The sequence below is a fragment of the Dermacentor albipictus genome, chromosome 8, assembly GCF_038994185.2.
Source record: "Dermacentor albipictus isolate Rhodes 1998 colony chromosome 8, USDA_Dalb.pri_finalv2, whole genome shotgun sequence".
Taxonomy (NCBI): Eukaryota; Metazoa; Arthropoda; class Arachnida; order Ixodida; family Ixodidae; genus Dermacentor; species Dermacentor albipictus.
In genome coordinates, this window is record NC_091828.1 from 30,440,063 (window position 1) to 30,467,244 (window position 27,182).

A 27,182-nucleotide genomic window follows, 5' to 3' on the forward strand; every position below is an offset into this window, starting at 1 on the left:
TGGCTCAACTCTTGCAAGACGGGCTGGGTGGGAATCGAACCAGGGTCTCCGGAGTGTGGGACGGAGACGCTACCACTGAGCCACGAGTACGATGCTTCAAAGCGGTACAAAAGCGCCTCTAGTGAATGCGGTGTTGCCTTAGAAACGAGCTGTTTCTAAGGCGTGCGTCTCTTGCTCAGGCGCACATTTCGTTGCCGCGCCGAACGCTGCTTTGCTCGACGCTCACCGCGTCCAATGCGGGGCGCGTAGTCGCTGCCCTGTAGCCCATTGTCTTACAACCCTTGGCGGGTCGACGGGAACGCTGTCGCGTTCCACTCTTGAAGGCGAAGCAGTAATGCATGAGTTGTTTCTTCGTCTAGCCGAACCAAATATAGCCAAGCAACAGCAGTTCACCAGGCTAAACAGTGGTTCAACAACTAAAATAAAGGCTAGTATGCTTCGCATCCTGGGCTTAACCTTACCTAAGCCACAGCCATTTTTTTTTTAAATTCTACCCTTGCCGTATTGCTGCTTCTGTACCTCAATAATAAGCACCCTTCGTTAGTGCGGACTTATATCAAATAAATCCGCACGGTGCGATGTCTGCATATGCCGTTGGGATTTTTCTGCCGATGAATACATGTCACATCGCCGAATAGGTGCAGTCAGAGTCGCCTCAAGAAGAGTACTTGCGAATTTATTGATCGAAACGCGTACACTAGTCAACGAAGTCCCCACACGCACGTGTTAATAAAAGCGCGTGCTAGTGCTGTACCGCCGATGTAATTCTGCTGCATACGCCGATGAACTCCCGTTCCCACTGCAGTTCTCGCAATTTTAAATTCCCCAAGGTGGCTGCTTGGAAACGCACAAAGCTAAAATCTGACAAACGTTTCAGTAGTTTTTTTTTAAAATTTACTTGAGAGAGGTGCCACATGATATATTTAAAGGCAGAGATGCGCCAGTCAAAGTAGATGAGCGCTGGAGGCAAGGCCGGGTTTAGTCCTCTGTGGCGTAAGAATAATAAGAAAGAATTCAGTTGAATATAAAATTCACGTGCAAGAAGGGACTACGCTGTGAAACAAATCACTCGGCGTCTTATCTCTACTCAGACAGCATCGAGGTGTCATGAATTCCCAAACGGGAAGCGAACTTTACAGTGAAAAATGGAACAAAAATACCATATGCAGCAACTATTAGCAATTCTCGCCCTGAACTACCTATTTTCGAAACACACTTCCCAAGAAACCACAATATCTAAGATGCCCTCGGGCGAAATGAATAAAGCTGTTAAAGAATCACTTGCTTGGTATCATTCCGATAAGGCACAGTGTGACTTATACCCTTTACAAACGACGCAGGGTGAAATCTTCGCAGCTCAAAAGAATCAACAACAGTTAGGCATGAAGCAACTAGCAGCAGCTAAACATGTGCGAAGCCACGTATAAAATAGATGTAAAAACATGAATTGCACGGCAGCTGGGGCGAGGATTTACCGGGCCACATAAAACGAACAAGTTCAGTTCTTGCAAACTTCAGTAGCTTTAACATACAATACAATGCGCTCGTGCAGTCGTGCTGCCTAAATAGCGCAACGCGGTAGGGAAGCGGCAAACAATATAAGCGGCAAACGGCATTTCGAACATTAGAGAGGTTTAGCTTGTCCGGAAAGCCGCCCCGTTAGCGTTGGGGCGTTTTACCGGGTGCGAACTGCGCATGCGCATGACTTTACCGGATACCGTATTGCGTTACCGGATTGCCGGATCCCGGTACCATCCGCTCCGATCCAGGTGGCCAGATTACCGCGTCTACACCGACGACCAAATAAGCCAAGAGTCAAGATAAGTCAGGATAAGTCAAGGCAAGCCAAAAAAAAAGAACTACAAAATGGCTGTTCCTCCTGTGGTTCGCACGCGCAGGCGTTTCATGCCGAGCGACGACATCATCATATTAGAAGAAGTCCTGGCCAGAAATCCCTTCGACAATCCCGCAATGTGGGTGAAAATAACAGAGAAGCTGTGTGTCCTCACAGAAGTGGCTCGGAATGTTCGCAGCGTGAGGGAACGTCTCGACCTGCTTCTGGCGCTGTTCTTGCGGGATGACACAAAGAACAGGAAAAAGTAAGTGTTCCATACGTTTATTACTCGTCGATATCCTAAGCTAACACGTTTCGGCCAAATTTTCTAAATGCGCCTGTTTGCTTTACTAGATCAGGGACGGAGGAAGCTTATGAGGTAGTGCACAGGCTGCTACAGCAGGTAGCAGACCTGGCACGCGAGTGCAGCTACCGCCCGCCAAGGTCAGTGGTGCGGAGCCACCGCGGCACTAAAAACGCTGCTGCGAGCGCCGCACGGGCAAAGGAGCGCCAGCCCAGCACCCGCAAGACAGCTGCCTTGGACAGCTTCACTGCCTCGTCTACCGATTGTGGTAGGAGACTTGTTACTTCACTTTTTCTTTTATTCTTCTTTGGGGGGAGGGGGGGGGTGAAGTGCATGAGTTGAGATGTTAGCACTTAACTTGATTGCTAAATACAATGCTTCATGCCCTTGTGCCTTACCATATGTATTGCTATCTTTATTCATTTCACACCTAAGATTGGTCGCTGTATGGCTTCCTGAAAGATTGCATTCAAGTATGCATACCATGTTCATCTTATTTAGCCGTGTAGCTGCAGTTTTGAATCATGAGAGCCAAGTAATTACTGTAATTACCATAATAATAATGCCTCAAGCCTGCTATTTTTTATGGGACTGCATTTTAAAATGTGTCAATCATGTAGAACTGTGCTGCTGCTTCCTCTTGAAAGTGCAGTTTTCTCCCACAAATTCTTTAGGCAAACATTTCACCACACGCGCCTCCATATGATTGAACTGTTAGGAACCAGTACAAGGAACCTGCCCTAAGTGTTAGCAAAGCTACTGGTTTTGTTTTAAATTTCATTAAATTTTATGCTCTTTTCTATCTGTAGGGGAGAACAGCGACGTACACATATTCGTACCGGAGCCAGAAGAGGAGCCTGATGACCCGGGCAGGTGGGCCTCAAGCGGATGGCCTGCATCGCCTGAGCCATATTGTCGTATGTAAAAGTACCTTATTCTCAGTGCATATGATGAAAGCTCAGTAAAATAGTGCTGCTTGTACTCGATTCTTCAAGTAATCTATTACCTGTTGTCTTGAGGAAGACATTGTTAATGTGCTCATATAATAGGCGCCACTTCGTGGGTTTCTGCAGAACTCGTTTACTCTATCAGTATCCTGGTGCTTTGAATTCTCAATTAATTCTTCCTCATCTTGTCTTCTGGTTAGCTCAGTCAGTGGAGGAACTCTCCTGGAAAGGCATTAGTCCAAGATTGAATCCCGAGGCCAGGATTAATTTTCTTGGAACTGTGCAGCTTTCTTTAAAGAAAAAAAAAGGGGAGGGGGGGGGGGGTTTCCTAGTCGCTGTAGGCTACTTTCAGATGGATAACACAATTCTTTCTTTTCATGAAACTTCCCCCACATTGCTGATTTCCACAGAACAGTGCATTTGCTCATACTGTGTTCCGAGTTCGTTGGATAGCAGCATTTCTTGAAGCTAGTCTGGATAATCTCCAGACTGACTTTATGGCCTGCGCGTCGAAGGAACTCCATTAGCTCATGAATATTGTTAGCTTTTTCACGAATGTAGATCAAAATTTGATGCAATGAGTATGAGGCAATAGGTCATTTTGCATGCCATTCCAGAAAATAAAGGGTGACCTATATTGAAATAAATACGGTAGTCCTGCATAAGTAAGAAAATATTGCCAGACACTGCAATTATCAGCTGTCAGTCAGTAACATAAAACTGCTGATGTGAGTGGCAGATTTAGGACTAAATATCGGGGAACAATTTTTTTAGACCCTTAAACATGCAGATAACATTAAAATGGTAAAACACTAAACCATAGAAACAAATAACATCAATTATATTCGTGAATCTATGGAAGCCACATAGAGAGTTTGATTGTACTGTGCAGATTTGTCAATGACCTGATTCATGTGCAAATCTTATACTCCATTTTTTTACACCTCAAGGGCAGCCGGCAAGTCCAGTGACTGCACACGCGAAAACCCCGCACAGAGGTCACCAGTGGGCACAGATGGCAATGACGCCCGTTTGCCATTGCAAGGTAACTATCTTATTCGTTTCACTCCCTCTTGCACCATAAATAAGGTATATACAGTATATATATATACTGTATATACAACTGCTTGTATGTATATACAAGCAGTTGTGTATACAGACTCCCTAAGTGTCGTGAAAGCCTTGTTGTCAATCTGTATGCATAAAAATCCCGTACTTATTTAGCTCTATTCCGAGCTGTGTAAAGCTTATCTTGCTAACCACCATATCATTATATGCTGTGTACACAGCCATAGGGGAATCAAGGGTAACGTTCTGGCGGACCAGATGGCCACATCAATTGCATCACATGCTGTTAATCCTACCGCTGCTGTCCCTGTCACAGACCCGAAGCCTTTCTTACGAAGGAAACTGCGAAACTACTGGCAATGCATGTGGAACATAGAAACAAATAATAAACTGCAGGTGATAAAGCCACAATTAGGTTCTTGGCCCTCTGCAACAAAACACGACGAACAGATTTCCTATTCTGTCATCTCAGAATAGGACACACATTTGGGACCCATAATTTTATACTTTCTAGAAATGAACCTTCAACCTGTGGTAGATGCTGGGAGAGGGTGATCGTCCTCCACATCTTACTTGAGTGTCGGGAAGCCGAAGCTGAGAAAGAAACATTTTCCTCTGCCATAGCGCTAATGTATCCCGCTTCACCCGGCTATGGTTCTTGGCAAAGAACCGCATTTTAACGCCAAAGCAGTCCTCAGTTTATTCAATGGTGTTGTCCTACATGCTATTAGTCCAGTACATTCGTAGTGCTCCCTCTCTTCAGAGGATGCCGCTGTGATAGCAGCATTGCATAACATGCCTCCAGGACCTTGTGTCTCAAGGGCTCTGGTGAGGCCATAGTGCTGTGGCCAGTATTTGATTCTGACATGCTTTGTATATCATCATTTTCGTAATGTACTTTAAGGCTGATAGTACACGTCGTTAGCCATCGCCATAATCTTACTACATGTAGATTTTACAGCCTTTAGAGCGACTATTTTTTAGGCCCCTTTACAGCCACGTCACATCAACTTAATAGAATGTATCACTCCACTGCGAAATCACTAACACTGGCATGGCACTCTTTGGCCATACCTGGCCCTTGCGCCAATAAAAACCACACATTCATTCATTCATTTCCCTCTGGCACCACAGACACGCTGTGTACATTGTGGTACTAGCAGTGCAGCCAGTAATAGTAAGGCCAGTATTTTACGCTTCAATAATATAACTGATTGGATGCTGCCAACTGCCTGCTTAACACATTCCGAATGCTTTCTGTCAGCACTTGCATAAATAATAATCGTCAAGTGAGGCCACATTGGTAATAATGGTAGTTTTTAAACACACTATTGGTGTATGTCATATAACTGTCCCCTTGCCTATAAAAGTATTGTCACACCTATATGGTCATACTGTTTGTAGTATGTACAATTCAGCAAAGCTGCATTAGTCCAGTGAATACTGCATGTCTGAAATTCAAGTGAAAAGCCAATTTTCCGCACGGCTTTACTGCAGTTAGTGCCAGTACTGCCTGATGTTACAGAATTCCTAAATGCACACTCAGGCAATATTAAGGTTAATTTAATTAAATTTTGCATTTTAAGAGCTTCCTGCAAATGCAACGGGCACCTGCCATGGGACCGTGCATGGCAACAGCAGCAGCAGCAACAGACCATTGCCACCTGCTGCCCCTGTACTAGCGACCCCTCGTGTACGAAGGACACCACTGAGAGGTAAATAACTTTCTTCACAAAGAACCTGGTGTCACAAGCGCTTGTCTGCATTACTGACCAAGTCTGGCAGTAGGGTGCAGTGGAATGCAGTGAAGGGCTTCGTGTTACGCTCATGTGTGTTTTGCGCACTGTTGTTACCACAGTCTTCGGTTCCGGTGGCCACTGCAAACTCGTCAGTTGGATTGGTGCATAGCGTAGGCTCGTGCATTGTGCAGTTCGGCACTTGTTTGCAGATAGTTGCATATTCCGACCATGGTTGAGCTTGTGGTTCTGCAGTGTTACACCGGGTGCGAACTGCGTGGTGCTTTCTTTTGCTTTCATTGTAGCAAGTGTGAAGTGTTATTCATGTATGAGTGTACAATTCTGAAAATTAGTGTGAATGCATTGAGGATTGGGCCAGTTCCATGACATGACTGTTTGGTTTTCTGCATGCTGTGCAAGGAGCTGTCACTAAAAAAAATGGGAAGGAGAGCAGGACCGAGCCATGCAGCAAGCAAGGAACATAGAATCATCACGTAGTTAACTTTTGCGACCTTAAGAGGAAGGTTTAGCTCAGGAGCTTCAATCTAAATTGACAGAAAATGAGATATCATTTTTATTAGCAACCATTGCACCGAATTTGATGAAATTTGTTGCATCTCAAAGAAAAAGGCTAAATCTAATGACTGTTGGTAGTAAATTTTTTATTTACGCTGTCAATTTTAAAAATAAAAATGGCTCAAAATCCAAAATTTTCTGAAAAGGTTACTGTGAAGTTCACGGCGATGTAGCACAGTAAAGAAAAATTATATAACTCTGTGAATTGCATCTAACTGTACAGTTAAAGCGGACATAGTTGACATAGTATGCATGCTTCTGAAATAGACCACTAACATGTGAGTAGGACTTTCGCAATACTCTTATAAACAGTGTAGCAAATCCACGCACAATATAAGTTGATGTCGAATTTGTTTTGAATGCTGTAATGGGCATAGCTTACAGAACTGCGCATCTGTTCTTGGTGCAGGGCTACAAAGTTGTAAACTTCGTGCTTTTATTTTGTTACAAACTTACTAAGTTCTTGAAAAAAAGATTCAGGCCTTAAATCATAGTTTCGCTTCCAACAGTCACTAGACTTTTTTTCTCTCAAGTGCAACAAATTTCATAAAAATTGGCCTAGTGGCCGATTGTAATACATGGTTTCAGTAAGCGTTTCTGCGTTCTGCGACCACGCTAAAACTTCTACTTTACATTTTTGGGTGAGCGAAACAGTAGTTACTGGCCCGATGTGGCTTCTGATGCATTCAGAAAGGGGAGTTGTATTTAGCATGCGACAGAAAGAGGGTGGTGGGGTTTTCTACACCCAGATCAGGCTGTTCTATTATTTTTTTCAGTACGGCCATTTATTTGTTTTTAATGGTACCTTGAACAATGTTGCACGTTAACCCCTTAATGAACTGTACACGAGGCATCAATGCATCTGTTGTGCAGGTGCCAGTATGTCGTGAATATGTGGCACGGGGTACCTGTCGGGCATTGTGACACTGTTCAGCGCTCGATAATACCCGCAAGGACACCAGTCACCGGATGATTGCTTAGGGAACATGTGAAGGGGAGATGCCCAAGGACTGGAAGATGGTTGGATGATACCCAACCCCAACATATGGTCGAATTCCTGTCGTGCCACCACCAGTTTCTCGGGCGACAATCGACATAGTCGAGCGTAAACCAGTGGTCCAGTAGTGGTGATGTGGTGAAACACATTGTGTATTACTGGGGATCCCACTTGGCGCTGGTGTGTCTGGTCAGAAAATTGGCTCAGTATGGAAGTGAAACGAAGAGGGCCTGCCGGCTTGATCAGCATAGGGCTGAGCAGCGTATGTCTTGAAGCTTTGCCTTTTACATCGCTTTGTAACACAGGGTCCTGTAACTTCCGCTTATGCACGTCGACTAACAGTCCGAAGTGGCGCAGAAAATCCGCCCTGAGAATAGCGAATTTCACGTCGGCTACTATGAAAATCCATTGTAGCATTCTCTGCAGGTCCAGACTGACATTTAGGACCTGCCAGACTGACAGATGCGCGTTGCAGCAGTCAGTAACCTACTGGAGCAAAGCTGCGGTTCGCAACCGCTTTCTTGATGCTTGAAACTCATCGCTTTCGAAGGCTTGAAGAATCTGTTCATTTTCACGTACCTTCCCAACGTGCTCTGCTTCACGTTGTACTTGGTCATCATTTGCTGTCGCAATTCGCCGTTCTTCAAAGCCTGCAAAATTTCCACCTTAGTCGCCAAGTTGTTGGCTTCGTACTTCTCCCGCTTTGCCGGCGTTGCCATCACCGTAGCACAGGATGCTTGTGGCATGCAAAACATGGTCACAACGAAAAGAGACAACTCCGCAAGAAGAGATGATGCCGACTCGACAACACAAGGAAAAATGGCATCGAAGGCGCAGTGGAGCAAAGAAAGAAGGCACTGACATTCGGCGACGCTGCGCTGCTTTACCACACTTTTGTGTAGCGGCAACCGTCAGCATTTGTCTGAATTAAGCGGTGCGGGGCCGAATTCTTACAAATTAACGAAGGTTTGGGCCCATAGACTACCATGCACTTTGGCCGGGACCAATAGAGCCATCCGAATTACCCAAATTTCCAAATTAACGGGTGTCGCATTAAAGAGCTTTTACTGTAGTGTCCCTGAGTACAAGACACACGTGTGTGTCCTTGTACTCAATGCTGCACTTGTCGCCTTCAAAAAAGCACTGCTTGTGCTTCTAAGCATGAAGTTCAGAAACGTTTCATAACATTTCTTATGTTCCTTGTTTGATTTGTGCAGGCACACGAGGGCATAATGAAGCCACCCTGGCGTATCTGGAGGCCCGGTCAGACCAGGAAATGCAAATGCGCATGCTTGGTCATGAACTTGACCGGGAGAGACTGGCCCTCCAGATACGCCAGCACGACGACAAAATGCAGCTCCACATCCGCCAGCATGACGACAACGTGAGGCTGAGGGAGCAGGAGCTTGAGCTGCGAAAAACTGAGCTGGCTGCACTTCTTGAGGAAAGGCGGAGCAACCAAGTGTACCAGACTGCCCAGCTGGAGTTGATCAAAGCTTTAACGGAAAAGCTACAAAAATAGTGTTAATCGTACCTGATGCTCCGGTTTCTTGTTCAGTGCTCTTTTTTCTTTCTTTTCTTACTCTCAATTCACATGCATGACGCTCCTATTTCTTGTTCACTGCTCTTTTTCTTTCTTTTCTTAATCTCGGTACATACAGATCATGGTGCACTATTTTAAAACAATTAAATTAGGGGGTTTTACGTGCCAGAACCAATATTTGATAGTGAGGCACGCTGTAGTGTGGGACTCCGGAAAGTTGCACCACCTGGGATTTTTTAACGTGCACCTAAATTTAAGTACACAGTGTTTTCACATTTAGCGCACTGTTTTAGCATGCTCTGACGGGACAGTGAAGGGTACACTACCTTGCACAAGTTGAAGTGTAGTATCTTTGCTGTGGAGTTTTTAAGCCATGAGAATGAATGCTCGGGTTTTGTGTTTAATTCATGTGTTCCTCATCAGCCACACTAATTCTGCTTATTTAGCGATGATTTATTGAGTTGCGATAAGTGTTCAATGTTTTCCTCATGCATAGAGGATGCCTTGTCTTCAGAATGCACGATGGCCCAATTTTTATTCAATATTTATTTTCTTTTTCTTTTGTTAGTCGGTTCGTACAGATCATGGTGCACTGCTTTAACTGGTTTAGTTTTAACAGAAATCGTTGATGCGCCACTTTGTCAGACACTTTTGCATAATCTAAGAAAATGGCATCAGTTTGTATGTTGGTGTCAAGTTAACATGCAAATCATGAATGAAAATGGACAGTTGTGTCTCGCATAAGAATCCCCTTTTGAAAGCCACGCTGGGATCAATGAAAAGTCTTTTTATCGAGAAACGCCACGATATGAAAGTAAATGACATGCTGAATGATTTTGCACGGGACACTTAATGACAATCACCACCATCAATCAGCCTATTTGATGTCCAATACAGGACAAAGGCTTCTTCCTGTGATCTCCAATGACCCCTGTCCTGTGCCAATAGATTCCAGCTATCACCTGCGAATTTCTTTTCATCACCCCACCTAGTCTTCTGCCGGCCTCGGCTGCGCTTTCTTTCTCTTGGTGCCCATTCTGTAACCCTAATGGTCCACCGATCACCTAACCAACTCATTATATGGCCTGCCCAGCTCCATTTTTTCTCTTAATGCCAATTAGAGTATTGGCTACCTGTTTGCTATCTTCCTGTCTCTTAACGTTACACCTAACATTCTTCATTCCATAGCTCTTTGTGCGGTCCTTAACTTGTTTTTGAGCTTCTTTGTCAGTCTCAAGTTTCTGCCTCATATGTCAGCACTGGCAGAATGCACTGATTGTACACCTTTCTATTTAATGATAATGGGAAGCTTCCAGTCAGTATCTGACAATGCGTGCTGAATGCGCTCCAGCCCATTTTTATTCTTCTATGAATTTCCTTCTCATGATCAGTGTCCACTGAGTAATTGGCCTAGGTGACCATACTCCTTCACAGACTCGAGAGGCTGACTGGCGATCCTGAACTCTTGTTCCCTTGCCCAACTATTTATGATAATCTTTGTCTTCTGCATATTAATCTTCTGCCCCACTCTTATACTTTCTCTGTTGAGGTCCTAAATCATTTCTTATAACTCGTCCCCAGTGTTCCTGAACGGGACAATGTCATCTGCAAATCGAAGGTTAACGAGATATTTACCATTGATCCTTGCTTCTAAGCCTTCCTACTTTAATAGCTTGAATACTTCTTCCAAGCATGCAGAAAATAGCAATGGGGACATTGTGTCTCCTTGTGTGACCCCACTCTTTATAGGTATCTTCCTACTTGTGTAGGATAAGATAGCTGTGGAATCTCGGTAGATGTTTTCCAAGATATTTACATAAGCGGTCTGTACTCCTTGATTACGTAATGCGTCTACGACTGCTGGTATCTCTATGGGATCAAATGCCTTTTCTTAATCTATGAAAGCCATATAGAGAAGCCGATTGTGCTCTGCGGATTTAACGTAATTGATGACATGGATACGATCCAATGTAGAGTATCCTTTCATGGAACCTGCCTGTTCCCTTGGTTGACTGAAGTCCAGTGTTGCCCTTATTCAATTGGAGATTATCTTGGCGATTACAAAATACCTGAAGTAAGCTAATGAGCCTATAATGTGTCAATTCTTTAATGTCTTGTTTTGTGGATTAGTATAATATTGCCATTCCTCCAGTTCTCTGGGACCCTTGAAGTCTATAGACAGTGAGATAAAGGGCCGCTAGTTTTTCAAGCATTATGTCTCCTTTATCATTGATTAAATCGACTGGTAGTCCATCTTCTGCCGCTTTTCCCTGTTTTATGTCTTGCAAAGGCCTTTTTAACTTCTAACGAGATAGGGCAGTACTTTAGTGGGCAGTCTTCTTTTGCCAGATTTGAAGATAGGATCGACCTACTGCACTTTCCAATCATTTGGCATGTGACCTACAGAGAGTGAATGATAAAAGAAAATACACAGATATGTAGTAATTGTATGTCTGGTGTCCTTTAACAGCTTGCAATTAATATTAATGGCGCTTGTCGATGAAGAAAGATTAGTGTTATATAACAAAGATAAAATTTCATCATCAAATATTGTGATAGCAGGCCTAGTAGACGGAGTTCTGGCCGGTGGCATATGCAAATATGTGCTAAAAACGATGTTGAAGGTGTTATCACATTCGAGATCTCCAGTGGTTTCTCCGAATTCGTTAGAGTGACAACATGATTCAATAGGGTTGACGACCTTCCAAAATTTCCTCGGTTTATCATTTAACAATTTTGTCAAATCGCAGTCGAAAACTTTGTGCTTATCATTGCGCAGGGCAATCAGTCAGGAATTCTCAGCAGTGTAATACCACTGCCACGCATTAGATGAGGCTCTCAGCTTAGCAGCACAAAACAAGCGCTGCTTTTCTGCCTTCTTATCTCTTCAGTGCCTCAGTGTACCTTAGCTTTTGGTGGTTTTCATAGAAAATAAATTTCGGAATGAATTTGTTGGATGCTCACGTGTTGTTAAGGATGCCTAGTATTCAGAATGCACGATGCCCCAATGTCTTGTTCAATTTTGTTTTCTGAGTCTCAATTCATACAGATCATGATGCAAACTTTGAGAATGCATGCACAGGGCAGCAAAGTGTACACTACCTTGCACAGGTTGAGGTACAATATCATTGCTGTGATGTTTTCAAGCCATGAGAATCAATAGCCACATTTTATGTTGAATTCACGTGTTCCTCGTCGACCACGCTATTGTAATTCTGCTTATTTAAAGATTATTTATGAGTCATCGCAAGTTTTCAGTTCTTTGCTCACTTGTTGAGGATGCCTAGTCTTCGGAATGCACGATGCATGAATTTTTCATTCCCTGCTTATTTTTTTCCCCTCTTTTCGTAATCTCAGTTCACGCAGATCATGGTGCACTGCGTTAGAATGTTATGGCAGTCAAGTGCACAATGTGTTGCACAGGTTGAAGTACAATATCTTTGCTGTGATGTTTTTCAAGCCATGAGAATGAATAGTCACATTTTATGTTAAATTTTATGTTCATCAACTGTTATTCTGTTCTGTTATTCTGTAAACTGTTCTGTTTATTTAAGAATTGTTTATTGTGCCATGTGTTCAGTGCTTTGTCCATGCAAATCATGGTACAATTCTTTAGGCAGGGCAGTGAAGTGTACACTGCATTGCAGTTTGAAGTGCAATATTTTCACTGTTAATTACATCTCTATTAAAATATCTGTCTGAGTATTCTTGTCCGTTGTCGTGCTGCCATGTTGCCAGGAGGCTGTTTTCATGATATGCGAAGTCCATCTCTTGTTCTGTTTTTTCCCTTCATTTTGAGTTTGTACAACTACATGTAAAACACTAACTTGTAGTCCTTGCATGTCACAGATGTACTAACATGTGGGGCACGAACGAAGTAGCTCATTAGCGAAAGTCATGTTGGAATCAGTCGTTATATTTTCCTCTACAGATCAACATGTTACTATGCAGCCTTCTCTGTGTTAACACGCGTGTGAACCTTAATTCTAATCAATTTCTGTGGACACAATACAAGCAACATAGAACATTCAGCACTTTCTTGCTACTTTTGTGTTGCAGATTATGAATGTTTCAGTAACTTGCCGACATTCACTCACATAAATTCAATTCAGCTTTATTTTCATTTGAGACAAAGTTTTCTGGACCAAAAGCTGCTTTTTAGCAGCTTCACTAGGTCCATAAACACAGGCAATGCACAAAACAAACGTCCAAAGAAAAGCCACACAGTAAACAGAGTAACACTAAAAAACATAACACGCAAAGGGTCTCATGCTATACATGCCGAAGTACATCATACACAAACAACAAAGAAAAAATTGTACATATTGTTACGGGGTTAAAAGCAGTCAGACGTATATTTACAGGATATTTACGATAATCGTAGCAGCAGAGAAGATTGTAGACAGCGCGAAGTCCAGAGCATCGTCTTCCGACCAAGCTGACATCTACGTCAGCGTGTCGCATGACCCCCGGCGACAAAAGCACCGGCTCGGTGCTGGTTAGGAGGCGGGCGAGTGATACAACTTAAGACGCGTGACATGGAGCACGTCGGAGCGATGCTGAGCCACGGTTGGCTCAAGAGGGGTGATTTTGTACGTGACATCAGTTACTTCATGCAAGACACGGTAAGGGCCAGATTAGCGTGAAAGTAACTTCTCAGAGAGGCCAATGCATCGCGACGGCGACCAAAGGAGAACCAGGGTGCCCGGTGTGTAATCGATGTCACGATGGCGGGCGTCATATAAGCGCCGCTGATTGTCCTGCAACTCTACAAGTCGATGTCGGGCAATATGGCGTGCTTCTTGAGCTTTGAGTATGGCTTCACGGACGTAATCGGACGTGGAATTCAGGCTAGCAGGCAGGATGGTGTCGAAAGATAGCGTAGGGTCGCGGCCAAACAAGAGGAAGAATGGACAGAAGCCGGCGGTATCATGGCGTGACGAATTATAGGTGAAGGTAACGAACGGCAGCGCAACGTCCCAGTCGCGATGGTCAGCGGATACATACATGGACAGCATGTCAGTAAGGGTGCGGTTAAGGCGCTCGGTTATACCGTTCGTTTGTGGATGGCAAGCAGTAGCAAGTTTGTGTTTAGTCGCGCACAAGTGCAGAATGTCGTTGACAACTTTAGAAAGAAAGTAGCAGCCGCGGTAAGTGAGGAGCTGTCGAGGGGCGCCGTGGTGAAGGACAACATTCTCTAGGAGGAAGTCGGTGACATCGGTTGCACAGCTTGTCGGAAGAGCCCATGTGATTTCATATCGGGTGGCGTAGTCTGTTGCTACAGCAATCTACTTGTTTCCCGAATCAGACGTAGGAACAGGGCCTACAAGATGAACACCGACACGGAAGAATGGTTCTGATGGTACGTCAAGTGGTTGAAGGCAACCAGCAGAGTGTGGTCGGCTTTTTTTCGTCGTTGACAAAGGTCACACGCAGCAACATAATGGTAGACGTCATGGTATAGACCAGGCCAATAGAAGCACCGACGAACGCGGTCATAGGTCCGTGACACGCCCAGGTGACCGGCAGTCAGGACATCATGAAACTAGGCGAGAACAGTCTGACGCAGATGCTCGGGCACAACGGAGAGTCGGGCAGGGCGGTCCGGGTGCATGTTAGAGTGTGGTACAATATACCATCTCGGAGTTCAAACATGCGAAAGGAAGGATCGGGCGTCGTTGAAGTGAGCCGTTGAATAAGGTCTTGTAAGGAGGCGTCCCGACGTTGTTCGGCTCCAATATCGCGAAAAGCAGCCAGAGAGAGAACGGTGACAGGTATGCCAGCTGCAGAAACGTCAGGAGGGTTGACAGGATGGCGCGACAAGCAGTCCGCATATTGATGTAACCGGCCGGTCTTGTATACAACTGAGTAGTATTCTTGAAGGCGCAGAGCCCAGCAGCCAAGGCGCCTGGAGCATCTTTCAGGGACGAAAGCCAACACAGAGTGTGGTTATCAGTGATGACTGTGAATTGGCAGCCGTACAAATAGGGGCGGGCATTCAGGCTGCGGGTGCGTACGACAGTGCTGGACGGAGTGTAGTCAGGTCGATTAACTGAGCAGACGTTGGTCAAGACAATGTTTGCCAATTCCTGGCACACGATGGACTGTATCAGTGAGAAGGTCGCTTGGCAATTCTCGGGGCCATAGGTTGGGGTTGTGACAGGAGATGCGGCTTCTATTTCACGTCGGATGACATGTAGGACGTCATCAGCGCGATCAGACGTGGATGGACTGCGGAGGTCTTCGCAGGTGGACGTAGCAGCCGTGTTGGGAAGGTAGGGAAATGGCTGGGCAATATGGCGACTCTTGGCTTCTTCAAACCGCCGGCATTCGGTAATAACGGCTTGCACAGTGGAAGAATTCTTGAAAACAAGGAGGTGGAAGGCATCATCTGCTATGCCCTTAATGACATGTGCAACTTTATCAGGTTCGGACATCTTCGTATCCACTTTGCAGCACAGAGCGACCACGTCCTGGATGCACGTGAAGTAGGATTCACTGCACGTCTAGACACGCGAAGCGAGGTCTTTTTGGGCGGCGCGCTGACATCCAGCAGGCTTGCCAAACAAATCTTTCAGCTTCTGTTTACAAATGTCCCACCTGGTAAGTTCCTCCTTGTGGGCCTGAAACCAGACGCGTGCCGTGCCCGTGAGGTAAAATATCAAATTAGCGAGCATGATGGTTTGATCCCAGTGGTTGCTGGAGCTCACCCGCTCATTAGGTGAAGCCAGTCTTTAACATCACTGTCATCGGTGCCAGAAGAGGTTCCTGGGTCACGGGGTTGTGCTAGAATGACTGTGGGCATGGGTGCCAACGGGCCCGAAGCATCCTCGCCTTGTGCTGGCATTGTAGATGCAGCCAAGGAGCGCCCGCTGCATAAATCCGTCTTGATAATGATCCCGCAACCTCCACCAAAAACATTACGGGGTTAAAAACAGTGAGACATATATTTACGGGATATTTACAATAATCGTAGCGGCTGACAAGACGGTAGACAGCACGCGATGTCCACAGCATCGTCGTCTTCCGACCAAGCTGACATCATCATCTTCGTCAGCGTGTCACAATATGTATGATAAACGAACGTACTGACACTTTTCATGGAGCAGTTTGTTGTAGAGAAATGAGATGGCGCACCGCACGTCTCCTCAGAGACAGCACACGAATATGAAACCATTACCGCTTCCACCTTGCTTCTGTACAATCAGCTGTTGGAAATAGAACTGAGTTTTCGCTAGTGCACTGTGCTCCAATCATGTGGATTGAAGACGTGCAGTATTTGGCTGTAAAAGTGGTGGCTGGCATACTAAGGAATGGAATGAATCTGTGCAGCGAAATTAGTGGACTGTTGTTGCAATTGTCCGCACATGTTACTGGCCCTTCAAGATGTACGGCTTTCTTTGGGGATACAGAAATTTGCTCATCCACCAGCGTTGTATCGCTAACCTTCAAAGAAAGTGCTTCAGCCCTGGGATGTTGGCAAGAGTCAGTATCGCTCGCTAAACACAGACAAAGAGAGTAGTGCCGCTTCGTGTCATAGTACGTTCCTGCACGGTATCTACAAACATCTACCCCAACTGGCACGCAATCTTACACCCTCTATTGCCAACGTGTTAATAAGTGAATGGGCGCACACTTGAATATGCATGCCATACACGAACAATAAATAAGGGACTGCAATTATAACACACGAATGGTCGAAGCCGAATGCTTTGTGACGATCCACAAGAGTAAGCGAGCTGCTAGCAATAAGACACCTTTGCTACAAGACATTACAATCTACAAAACAGCCACGTTTCAAGCCTCGCGCGCAGCAAGAACAAATTTATCGGAAGTGAGCACACCCACAAGTGTTTAGGCAGAAATAATCAGATGGTGACCGCACCAAAGAAATTTGCGTCAGAAATGTGACAAGTCGCTGCTTCAAACATTTGCCATATAAAGAACGAAGAGCAAAACAGTAATCCTGATTCAATTCATGAACGGAAAGTTTGGATAGCTTGGAATATGTATTTAGCCTTGCTTTTAACACAAGCACCATATACGCTGTTTGGACATAACATAATCAACTTCCAAAGCACTTTTACATGTTCTCCGAAACTGGAGTCAAAGCTTCGTGTCATCCACCCAATCACCATCTATGACACCTTCCAAAAAAGAGGTTTGCTAAGCCACACCAGTGTCATACACACCCACTGTAAACGCGGAGGCAACGGACGCAGTTGAGGCAAGCAATAGATGCGTCGCCACATGATCAAAACATGGCAGCGGCCACGGGACTGCCATGAAAAGGGTCAATTAAGGAAATTCGCATCATTTAACATGCGAGCAATGCAACAATGGCAGGCACGTTACGTTTTCAAATTCACAAATATACTGCAGCAGTCATTCATTTGTGAAAACTATTGTGTGATCATACCCAGTCAGAATAAAGGAATATTATGTTGTAGTGACTGAAATTTGCAACTAATTCAAAAGTGGGGAACGAAACACATTCCTTGTTTATGTGCGCACAATTTACTGCTGTGGTAAATTCAATATGGAAGCTAGGAATTTCATAAATTTGAGTCCCAAAAGAAAAAGTTCGCACAATGTGAGAATAGAGAGGTTTAGCTTGTCCGGTATTTGGGTAAATGCAGTAGGGCGGAGGCGTAAACGTGAGCGGCCTGGACGGTGCAGAGCTCAAACAGACGAAACAGCTAATATTGCCTTAACCAAGTGTATTCCACTTCGCTGCTGGTGTAAATTTTGGGCACTGGTATAACCGTGTTGCTGCCAAAAATTTACACCCGCAACAATATTAAATACACTTGGTTGTTGCAATATTAGCCATTTTCATCTGTTCGAGCTCTGCGCTACCAGGTGGCTACACCATGCAGGGCGCGCCCGTTTCTGCCTCCTCGCCAACACTCCGTCCACCTGCGTTTACCCGAATACCAGACAAGCTAAACCTCTCTAATTATATCACTGTTCTATTTTTGTAGAAAAAGAATAATTGTGCACCAACTAAACATGTGGGTAAAAAAAAGGGCGTTGTAAACGCAAAGGAAAATGGCTCAGTGTCTGACTTCTTGTGTCAGCTCAGTTTCCTTATATTTTCGAGGCCGAATACCCCATGCACAACACTATGTTCCTTCACACGATTCAAGGGACCTTATACTCGACCACTTCATGCTGCGGGTGAGAGGATCAAGAGACCGACGAACGCTCCCAAGCATCACCAAGGAAGCCGGATGCCTGTGTACTCACAGCTCAAGAGTTTCACTGATGGACCATCTAAAGAACAAGCGGGCAGCATGACATGCCCAGAACAGCAAGAAGCTGCAGGGGGATCAAAGTGCTACTCAACAACTGCAACACTGACATTGCCAATCTCACACGTATTCTTGACTGCCTGAGTTGCAGCAATCTTGAAATTAAAGTCTTAAAGCCAGTATTCAAGGGCACAATCCTGACAACGAGCTTGAGGCAGAATACAGCACTGCAGCAGATTACGACAATCAGGTCATGGTATGCTGGCTGAATTGCTCTGCCAGACCGCCACTTTGGAACGACTTGAATGTGACCCGCAGTGCAGTTTCTGCTCAACCTTATCTGGCCGCAACTAACATGGCATTGTCGCATTTAGGATATTTGACTGCTTTTGAGCTTAGCATTCCATTTTTAGAGGAGACCTTCCCCAATTAGCAGAACTTTGGGAACAGTCTGAAGAAAACTGTCCAACGCAGTGCGACACTATTGCACAAGACCAAGTTCCACTACTTGTGAAATTAGCTTGTAGATAAGGCAGCAGCGTCGATTGCTGATTTACTGACCATAGAATGTTATGTGGATGCCGTCGAGTTTCTTACGTAAAGGTTCGGTGAACAAAAGAAGACTGAACAGTGTCATTTGTCAACCCAAGAAACTTTCCGCATGTCATGTCGGGAACACGATGTAAGGTCTCCAGAAGTTGTATGATGCCACGTAACTGCATATTCATTGCCTTACTGCATCGAACCTACCAGCCCTAGTTTTTCGGAAATGCTGGCAGATGTCATGTGGAACGCCTTGTCATGTAACATGTACTTGATCTTGTGCAAGAGAAGTGCAGAGAGGCTCTAAGGGGAGTTAGCATTGCCAACCCTCTGGGAAATGTTTCGTGACAAATGGTAGCAGCCAAGTTGAAAGAGCTGCTCAACTTTCCCAGGGTAGAATTAGAAAGCCAGGTGAAGTGCTTCACATAAGCGGCATGCGTTCGAAAGGTGTACATACATCGAAAAGTCACGAGACCGCAGCACCACTTTTGCATAATGCGCCTTCGGTGAGAAGTGCATTTCTTCTGCTAATCAAAGAACCATTCCACACGAACCTGTGATGCTAAGCTCTCTCTGGCTGAGAAAAAGGAACAGCTAGTTTAGGACAATTGTTGCTTCAGATGTATGTCACGAGTTCACCAGTCAAGATCTTGTCATGTAAAGCTCACTTAGTCTCGCAAAAAGGTTACAACCGAAGGTTGTTGGTGAGACAAGAATCGCTTTCAACACAGGTCCGTGCGTTTCAGCACTCCATCAAAAAAAGGCGTAGAATCGAGAAAGTTGCTTTGCATAACTAGTACAATGCCTAAGTCTGCACAGTGCAAGCAATCATGGTGCCTTATGCCACTACGTTTCTGCACCATCCATCGACAACAACTTTGCGGGACAACTAAGACTTAAAGGCAAATTTCTTGCAGATAAGCGGCGTTTCTTTGAAGCAAATGCCAAATCCGGACTTTGTTTCGTCATCGGGTCAGAACATCTCTGGAAGGTATTGACTGGAGAACTTGAATGGAGCACAGATATCCGAGGATTAATCGCAGCAAATTCCACCTTTGGATGGACACTCCAAGGACCAAGTCAAAGCAAAGCATTCATCGAACGCAATACAAACTTGACGGTCTGTGCACTGTAAGTGGCAAGTCTTTCTGATCACGAAAAGTTAGATTTTGCAGTCCTTTTGGTGACTGACTCAAAGCAATGGGTAGCGCTCAGCAAAGCGACTCAATCAGTTACAAGTCTCTAAAGGGATTTGACGAGACTAACAGCAAATCTAATGGCAAATGTATTGTCGCGCTACTGTGGGAAGAGGGCAAGCATTTATTCAGAGATAACTGTGATACAGCTCTCACTTGCCTTAGTAAGCTGGTTAAAATGCTATCGGAACGTGACACAACTACAGCTTGAACAAGACCTCACATTGAAGAATGCAGTACTTTGTGGCAAGCAGTTTGAGGAAGTCCTTAAGCAGCAACCGCACATTCATGCTGCCGGCTCATTGGAAACCATCGATCTCTGCATACAACTCGGCCAACGCGACGTGTCGACAGGAAACGCAAAACAGTTGAGCAACCTCAGAGTAGCATTCCTGTCACTGGTGCGGTAGACAAGGAACACACACCAAATAAGAGTCCAGCATCAAAAGTGCTGCAAAAAGGGACATTTCACCACTGTATGCTGATCATCACGCATGCTTCATCATCTACAATTAAAGGGACACTAAAGGTTACTATTAAGTCAACGTGGACTGTTGAAATACTATCCCAGAAACCTCGAAACGCTTGTTTCATTCCAAGGAGAGACTTATTTTAAGAGAAAATACGTTCTGAAGCGTCCGCGTACCTCTAGCGCAGTTCAAATTGCCCACCCTCCGATGGAGGAGTACTGACATCATGGTCTCTTAGTGACGTTGCGCCGTCGGTAAGTAGAACGGCGTCGTGTCCGCAGACGGCGCTACGGCTTTTCTGCGCAAAACGCAAATGCGCGGCCAGAAACAGAGCCAAGACAGAGCCGACAGCAGAGTGAAAGCGGGAGTACGGTGGCTGGCGGAAGGAGAAATGCGCCACCATAAGCTGGTACTTCATTCTATGATGCAAACTTCGACGCTCGTCGCGATGGACCCTGACAACGACAGATAGTCTCGCGATGCTGGGCTCAACTTCAGCGATTTGAGCACAGACGAGCGAGACCTGCTGCTGAGGGCTCGCGCTGCCGGCGTCATTGCGTACTACGACGGCGGCCTCGACACCGGCTCTCCAGAGCGGGAAAGCAACGAGGGCTACCCACGACATCACATGGACGTGGCATTCTCGCTGCTTGTTCCAAATGAAAGTTTCGCGAGCCAGCAGAACCCGCACAGCATGACGCGATAACAAAACTACTGAAACTCCAAAGCGTGCCCGGCACAGAGTCGAGCGACAACGAAACCTTTCGACCACCCATACTACTGAAGGCCATCAAAATGTTATTTTTTCTTAGAATCGAATAGACGTAGACAAGTAGCATTTTCTTCCGTCTTATAATCGAATGAAATATTTTTAATACGAGTAGTTGAGTATTAGTAACACAAATTATGAGGAGTGCTTTCGTCATCGGGCTAGTACCGGAATGTCGCTGAGAGTCTCAAATCGTGTCATGCATTTACCTCAATTTCTCGGTTACTAAAGCTCTGTTCGCCATTATAGCGATGCCTTAGACGTTCTAGAACATTGCTCTACCACTTTAACTTGACTTTCTGGTAACCTTTAGTGTCCCTTTAAGCACATCTCCGGAAAGTACAAGCTTCCTGGGAGCGATCACAGACGGCGCAACAACTCCGTGGAGATGGAAGCTATCGCTAAAATTACATGAAATGATAGAGCTCAAGCACTTCCAGAGGAGGACCGACTTCGTATTGGTTCATTCCAAACTTCTGTGACACCACACACCCGCTGATGGAGCGCTTGCATAAACCCAACTCGCATTTCATTTGGGATGCCACTCAAAAGCAGGCTTTTCAACAAATTAAGAAAGCCTTGACTTCACAACCTGTCTTAGCTCTCTATGACTCAAGGTGTTAACTAGACTAGACTTTGCAGGACCGCTCCACATAAAGCAAACAGACCATCAGCGCAAAGGATGACACACACTACAGAGCGCTACTTGTAACTATTGTTTTATTCCCGTGTCAATGGAATAAATGCAGGAAGATACTGGGGGGATGGGGCGTAGCGACTAAAAACAAAAAGAAAATTACAAACATGGTCATCTACCAATGCCAAGCCGGCTTTGTCATCTGGTAATTTTTTCTGCAGTCAACATCCCAATAAAGGAACCAGGATACAAAATTCCAGATTAGTGAGTCAGGAAATCTATTTCCTTTCCACTAGGGGAGGCTGATGGCATGCTCACGCACATACTTCCCAAACGCGCAATCTCAGCGGCTTTGATTATCTCTTGCGTCATTTGGCTGCCATCTTTGCTCACAATCTTGCATTTCTTAAAGAATGGCCAACATCTGCCATCTCTACAATGTATCCCAAGGTGTCCGGCTATTGCTTTTGAAAAGTTATAATCATGCTCTTTTAATCTTTCGTTCAAAACCAGTCGCCAGACACCTTGGGATACATTGTAGAGATTGCAGATGTCGGCCATTCTTTAAGAAATGCGAGATTGTGAGCAAAGATGGCAGCCAAATGACGCAAGAGATAATCAAAGCTGCTGAGATTGTGCGTTTGGGAAGTATGTGCGTGAGCATGCCATCAGCCTCCCTTAGTGCAAAGGAAATAGATTTCCTCACGCGCTAATCTGAAATTTTGTATCCTGGTTCGTTTATTGGGATGTTGACTGCAGAAAAAATTATCACATGACAAAGCCGGCTTGGCATTGGTAGAGGGCCATGTTTGTAAAATTTTTTTGTTTATTTGTTTTTAGTCGCTACCCCACCTCCCCCCAGTATCTTGCCCCATTTATTCCATTGACAAGGGAATAAAATGACAGGTGCAAGTAGCGCTCTGTAGAGTGTTTCTCTTCTGTGTGTGCCGTCAAAATGTTGCGCAATCGAACCTGTAATACACTATCTCGGGCAACTTATTCGGAAGGTACCAGATATTCTCTGAAAGAGGGTGGTGCAATGCCAAAGTATGTAGACACTTGACTGCCATACATGCAAGTACGGCAGTTGGAGAGCAATGTTGCAACTTTATACATTCGCCCCACCCTCTGCTGAGTCATTTTTTGATTTTTGTGGAAATCAACGAATGCGAAGTCCGCTGCCACCTCGCCAAACCCCCATTCCACAGCCTGCCGCACAGTGCTCATGCGCTTGTTGAAATGAGCCTCGTAGGGCTGCAATGATGCACCTCCAAAAGGCTTAAGGAGCAGGGGCCGGAGTGGATAGGCTGGGTCGCCATAGATAACATATTCATGGCCTTGGGCGACTTTCTCCAGGTTCTGGTAGAGGGCCGTCTTCTTCAAAATTCCTGAAATAAAGTTACAGATCTTGTGAGAGTAGAAGAAAAAGACTCATGCAAATGCACTTGTTTTGCACAAACAGAAGCGGTGCGTGAGCTAAAGAAAAGTTAAGGGACCTTATTAGGGTATACATTTTCACCATTAAGCATGCAAGGTGCTGGTAGCTTTGAAATGGTTGAGCAGAAGGCCTTTCTTCGAAAACAATTTGTTTGTGAAAAAGGTAACCTTGCAACCTTGTGAACTTCATGCGTCGTCCATGACTGAAAAATTTAGCTGAAGTGTTCAGAGGAGTGTATGCTATCCGCTGAATGTGTTTTTTTCACAATGCGCGAGGGGTGGTTCACGACCTCTTTAATTCTCGGTCAGACATACCTAAGTAAGCAAGAAAATCAAACAACACAAACATGTATAGTTTGATATTTGGTGGAAGTCGTCCTGTAAGTGTAAAGTGGTTCTGAAAATATGGAACACGCCAGGGCAGGACATGCATAGGCAGCTTGGTAGCAATTATAACATTGAATATTACCATACTAGATTAGGTATTTGAGTTATTGAAGCTAATCGCCATGGCGCATTAGAGAAGCATTTAGAGGCGACCTCACGCACCAGCATCGTGGCGCCGACCATGAAATGGTCCATCCATTTGGCATACCAAGCCATTGGGGCACATCACGGCTTGATATTTTTGCACGTGATGCCGTTTGTGGCCAGAGAAGTGATCCTGCTGTCCAACTGATGGCCTGCAAATTCGTCGCGCTGTGCCATCAACGAAACCCCAACAGTTCTTCAGTGGAGCGCCTTTCCTGTGAACGGCCTGATCAAAAAAGAAAAAGAAACAGCGATAAACAGCTATCTATAGCAAGAAACTCTTAACGTATTGAGAAAAAGATCATAATAGGATTAGACTACAGCGTAAGATACACTCTTTAGGTGCGGAGATTGTGCCATGCAGGAAGAGCTAATTATGTCCCTGTTTCGAAATCGTGCCAGAAGATGTATCTCTGACCGTACGTGTGTCACGTCAGAGGTGGCAATTCTTGTATAGTAGAAATGTCCGCTGTTGTGGCGCCGTTTCATGCATGCACTTGTGTGCAACAAATTTACTTGACTGTTCTTTTGCCAAATCTTCGTCATCTGCACATGGTTACGTGCGAAGTACAAAAAGAACTATTTTAGAAGGTAATGAAACGACACACTTCTTCATAACTATTACACAGCGTGCACTAAAGAACACGGATGAAGAATAGACAAACACGAGCGCTGACTCACAACTAAAAGTTTGTTGCATTTAAACACGTGAATATCTTCTTGGCTCATTATTTTGTTTTCCACAAGTAATGAATAACACCCTACCACTGACCAGGCAGAAATATCCACGTTGGTCCTGTGCATGATAACAGAGCGGACTATGTACCAGTTACCATGGCAACAAGACCATTTCCTTTCATTCTTTTTTTTTGCTAGTGCAATGTACCGGTTTCTCACCGGATGATGCTTTGACCGGTATGCACAAGCGCAACATGAAGGTACATTAGCTGGGAGCGCTCGTGACTACATTCCTTGTCATGTGCACACACCTAAAGAGTGTACATATGCCTTACAGCATGAATTAGACTTCATTGCTCAGCCAGCACTGCTGCTCAAGATGCAACAAGCATACCTCACTGCCTGCACTTTTGACATTACTTAAAACTCTAGCACCACTACAACAGAATAAAGCAAGGTTCTCCCTCGCTCTCTTAAACACAAACCCATACAAGCACACAACATAGGTGAAAAAGCATGCATATCCCACATGCTATGGCAATCAGTTGAAGCAAAGCTTCCTTTAATTCTGGCACTGCCTGACCATTAATTAGTGCCGAATTTTTATGTTCACAGTTTTGTGAAGTATGACGGTGTTGAAATTATATTAAACATTATCTTGGTTGCAAAATTCTTTCTACGAAGTAGAAAGAATACACAGTGAGATGTTTTATTACGGTTTGTCCTGCACAATTTGTATCCAGTGGGAAGTTGTGTACTGTCACTACCTCACACAGCGCACTGCATCGTGGCACAACTGTTTATGTGCTGGACTGCACCTTGCACATTAGTGTCACCTTGATGTAACGGTCTGGTTGTGAGCAAAGGCTGTGTAATGGAAAAGTATGGAACATACTGTGTGAGGTTTAACATTTAAGTACTCTTTGTGAAAACAATGATCGTTACCACCACTAGCTCTGAATTTAGGCAAAGGTGTGTTCAAGTGTCAGCGCACAATGTTTAGACCAATGGCCTCGTCCATAAAATTCGGCAGCCAGGACATTCGGCTTTTCTTAAATACAATTTCCTTGCCGTCCATTAAGTTAGCACTGCCCAGTGCGCATCTTAAAATTAATACTCTCACAGCTCTCATTTCCGATGAAATGAGAGTTGCGTCGAATTCTGAAATTCCATAAAGCACCTCCAGATGACACCCACATTCACTTGCTTTGAAGCATTCATACATTTGTAGTTTCGCCTTGCAAACTGCCATGACCAAAGAGGCTGTTCACTCATTTCATTACTACATAGTTGAAAGTGACGACCACACTGATTACGTGGTGTGCATGTTCACGCCATAGTACGACACGTGTTAGAAACGGTGACAGGACAAGCATAAGACGCACACTGTTCACCTGCAGCGGTCTCATACGGCTGGTTAAATCCTGTATGGAGGCAAAAGCTGTAGTGCAATGTTCTTTGGGATTACTACAGCGAAATTTAGAACAAGGCTTTCCTTTACATCTATAAGCTATCAGGTTCCTTTGCTGAGAAAGAACATGGCATACTTTATGAAGCTGTAATTTTTCTAGTTCTATATGGCATGTGGAAAAGCCGCATTGTGCATTGGCACGACGACGTCGACTCGCGATGTATGCAGGCATACTTCTGCTCGTCGACAGCGAATTCGTCAAACCCTAAAGCCTTCAGCCATATGTCCCCGAGTTGCTTGCTTCGAGAAGCTACCGCGTTCCATTTTCCAATGCTGTTGATTAGGTCGTTTCGTTACCAGTTTTCAGAGAGTAAAAAAAAAAAATGCGTCGCTGGCTTAACTGAACATGCATATTTTTTTTCCCCTTTAACTGAAGAGACTCCAAACAGGGCATGCTTCCTGGCGTCGCCTTTGCCCCTCTAGCCTGCTGCTCATGTGTATTCTGCACGCTCACAGCTATCCCCGCGGGAATGTCGAAGGAAGACCAAAGGTGGTTTCCCTTAAATGAAAAGAAAAAGTACGCACAAAGGAAAGTGGGGGTGGGGAAACAGGATGGATGTGTATTTTACACTTCTGCTGAAAGCGTGCTCTTACCTGGGAAAACAGCTCCAGGTTTTGTAGGTTGAGCCACCTGTGCGCCGTGAGGTCCGCTAGGAGGTGTCCAAAGTAGTGCTGAATGTGAGATAAAACTTTAGACACCACACTCGATATCACCGAACTGTGGCGGCTGAAGAACACCTCCAGATCACACAAGCGGTTCGGATAGGCGAGAAGCCGCAGCGTCATGCACAGCGCCTCGCGGCCAGGAACTCGAACCCGTTGAGCGCTCTCTACCACTTCTGGAATCAGGAGGTCGGTCAGAAGATCGTCCAGGTCCGATTTCTCGAACCTGAACGACCGGTAGAACAACGTGCTGTCCATGGCATCCAAATTAAGCAGGCCATGCTTCCGAAGATCCCGCCGTGGTTCCACTGGGAGCAAGTGCACATCTTCTAATTCGTCCCAGTGCAGAGATCCCAGCAGCAGTTCGTCGTGAAGCACGCTATACGGCATCGCTGATGAACGCAGACACAACTGTGTGCACAATTCAAAGGCAAATTACTGAGGGTGCTTGCTTATAGCGTGGGTAAGTCACAAAGAAGCGATCAGCGTCTAGACGTGGCTCAGGCTTGTCTTGGCATGGCTTCATGT

The 27,182-nt window shown here is 45.1% G+C and overlaps 2 protein-coding genes across 5 annotated transcripts in view; both read right to left on the minus strand.

Moving 5' to 3' along the window:
• LOC135912820 (retinol dehydrogenase 13-like) overlaps nucleotides 1-27,182 on the minus strand; it is a 395,668-nt gene that overhangs the window by 79,728 nt on the left and 288,758 nt on the right. The window lies entirely within an intron of this gene.
• Nucleotides 22,871-27,044, minus strand: LOC139048672 (uncharacterized). Its single transcript, XM_070523161.1, has 3 exons — nucleotides 26,586-27,044; nucleotides 23,861-24,068; nucleotides 22,871-23,262 (listed from the first exon to the last, which is right to left on the minus strand). Exons 1-3 carry the CDS (start codon nucleotides 27,042-27,044, stop codon nucleotides 22,871-22,873), a joined length of 1,059 nt encoding a protein of 352 aa, XP_070379262.1.

Bases quoted from the DNA above. Each gene is read 5' to 3' on its own strand.
- LOC139048672 (XM_070523161.1), bottom strand. From the start codon at position 27,044: ATGCCGTATAGCGTGCTTCACGACGAACTGCTGCTGGGATCTCTGCAC. The intron at 24,069-26,585 runs GTAAGAGCACGC...TTTTTTGATCAG, and splicing joins ACCTGGAGCTGTTTTCCCAG to GCCGTTCACAGGAAAGGCGC. The intron at 23,263-23,860 runs GTGCGTGAGGTC...ACTTTATTTCAG, and splicing joins TGGTCGGCGCCACGATGCTG to GAATTTTGAAGAAGACGGCC.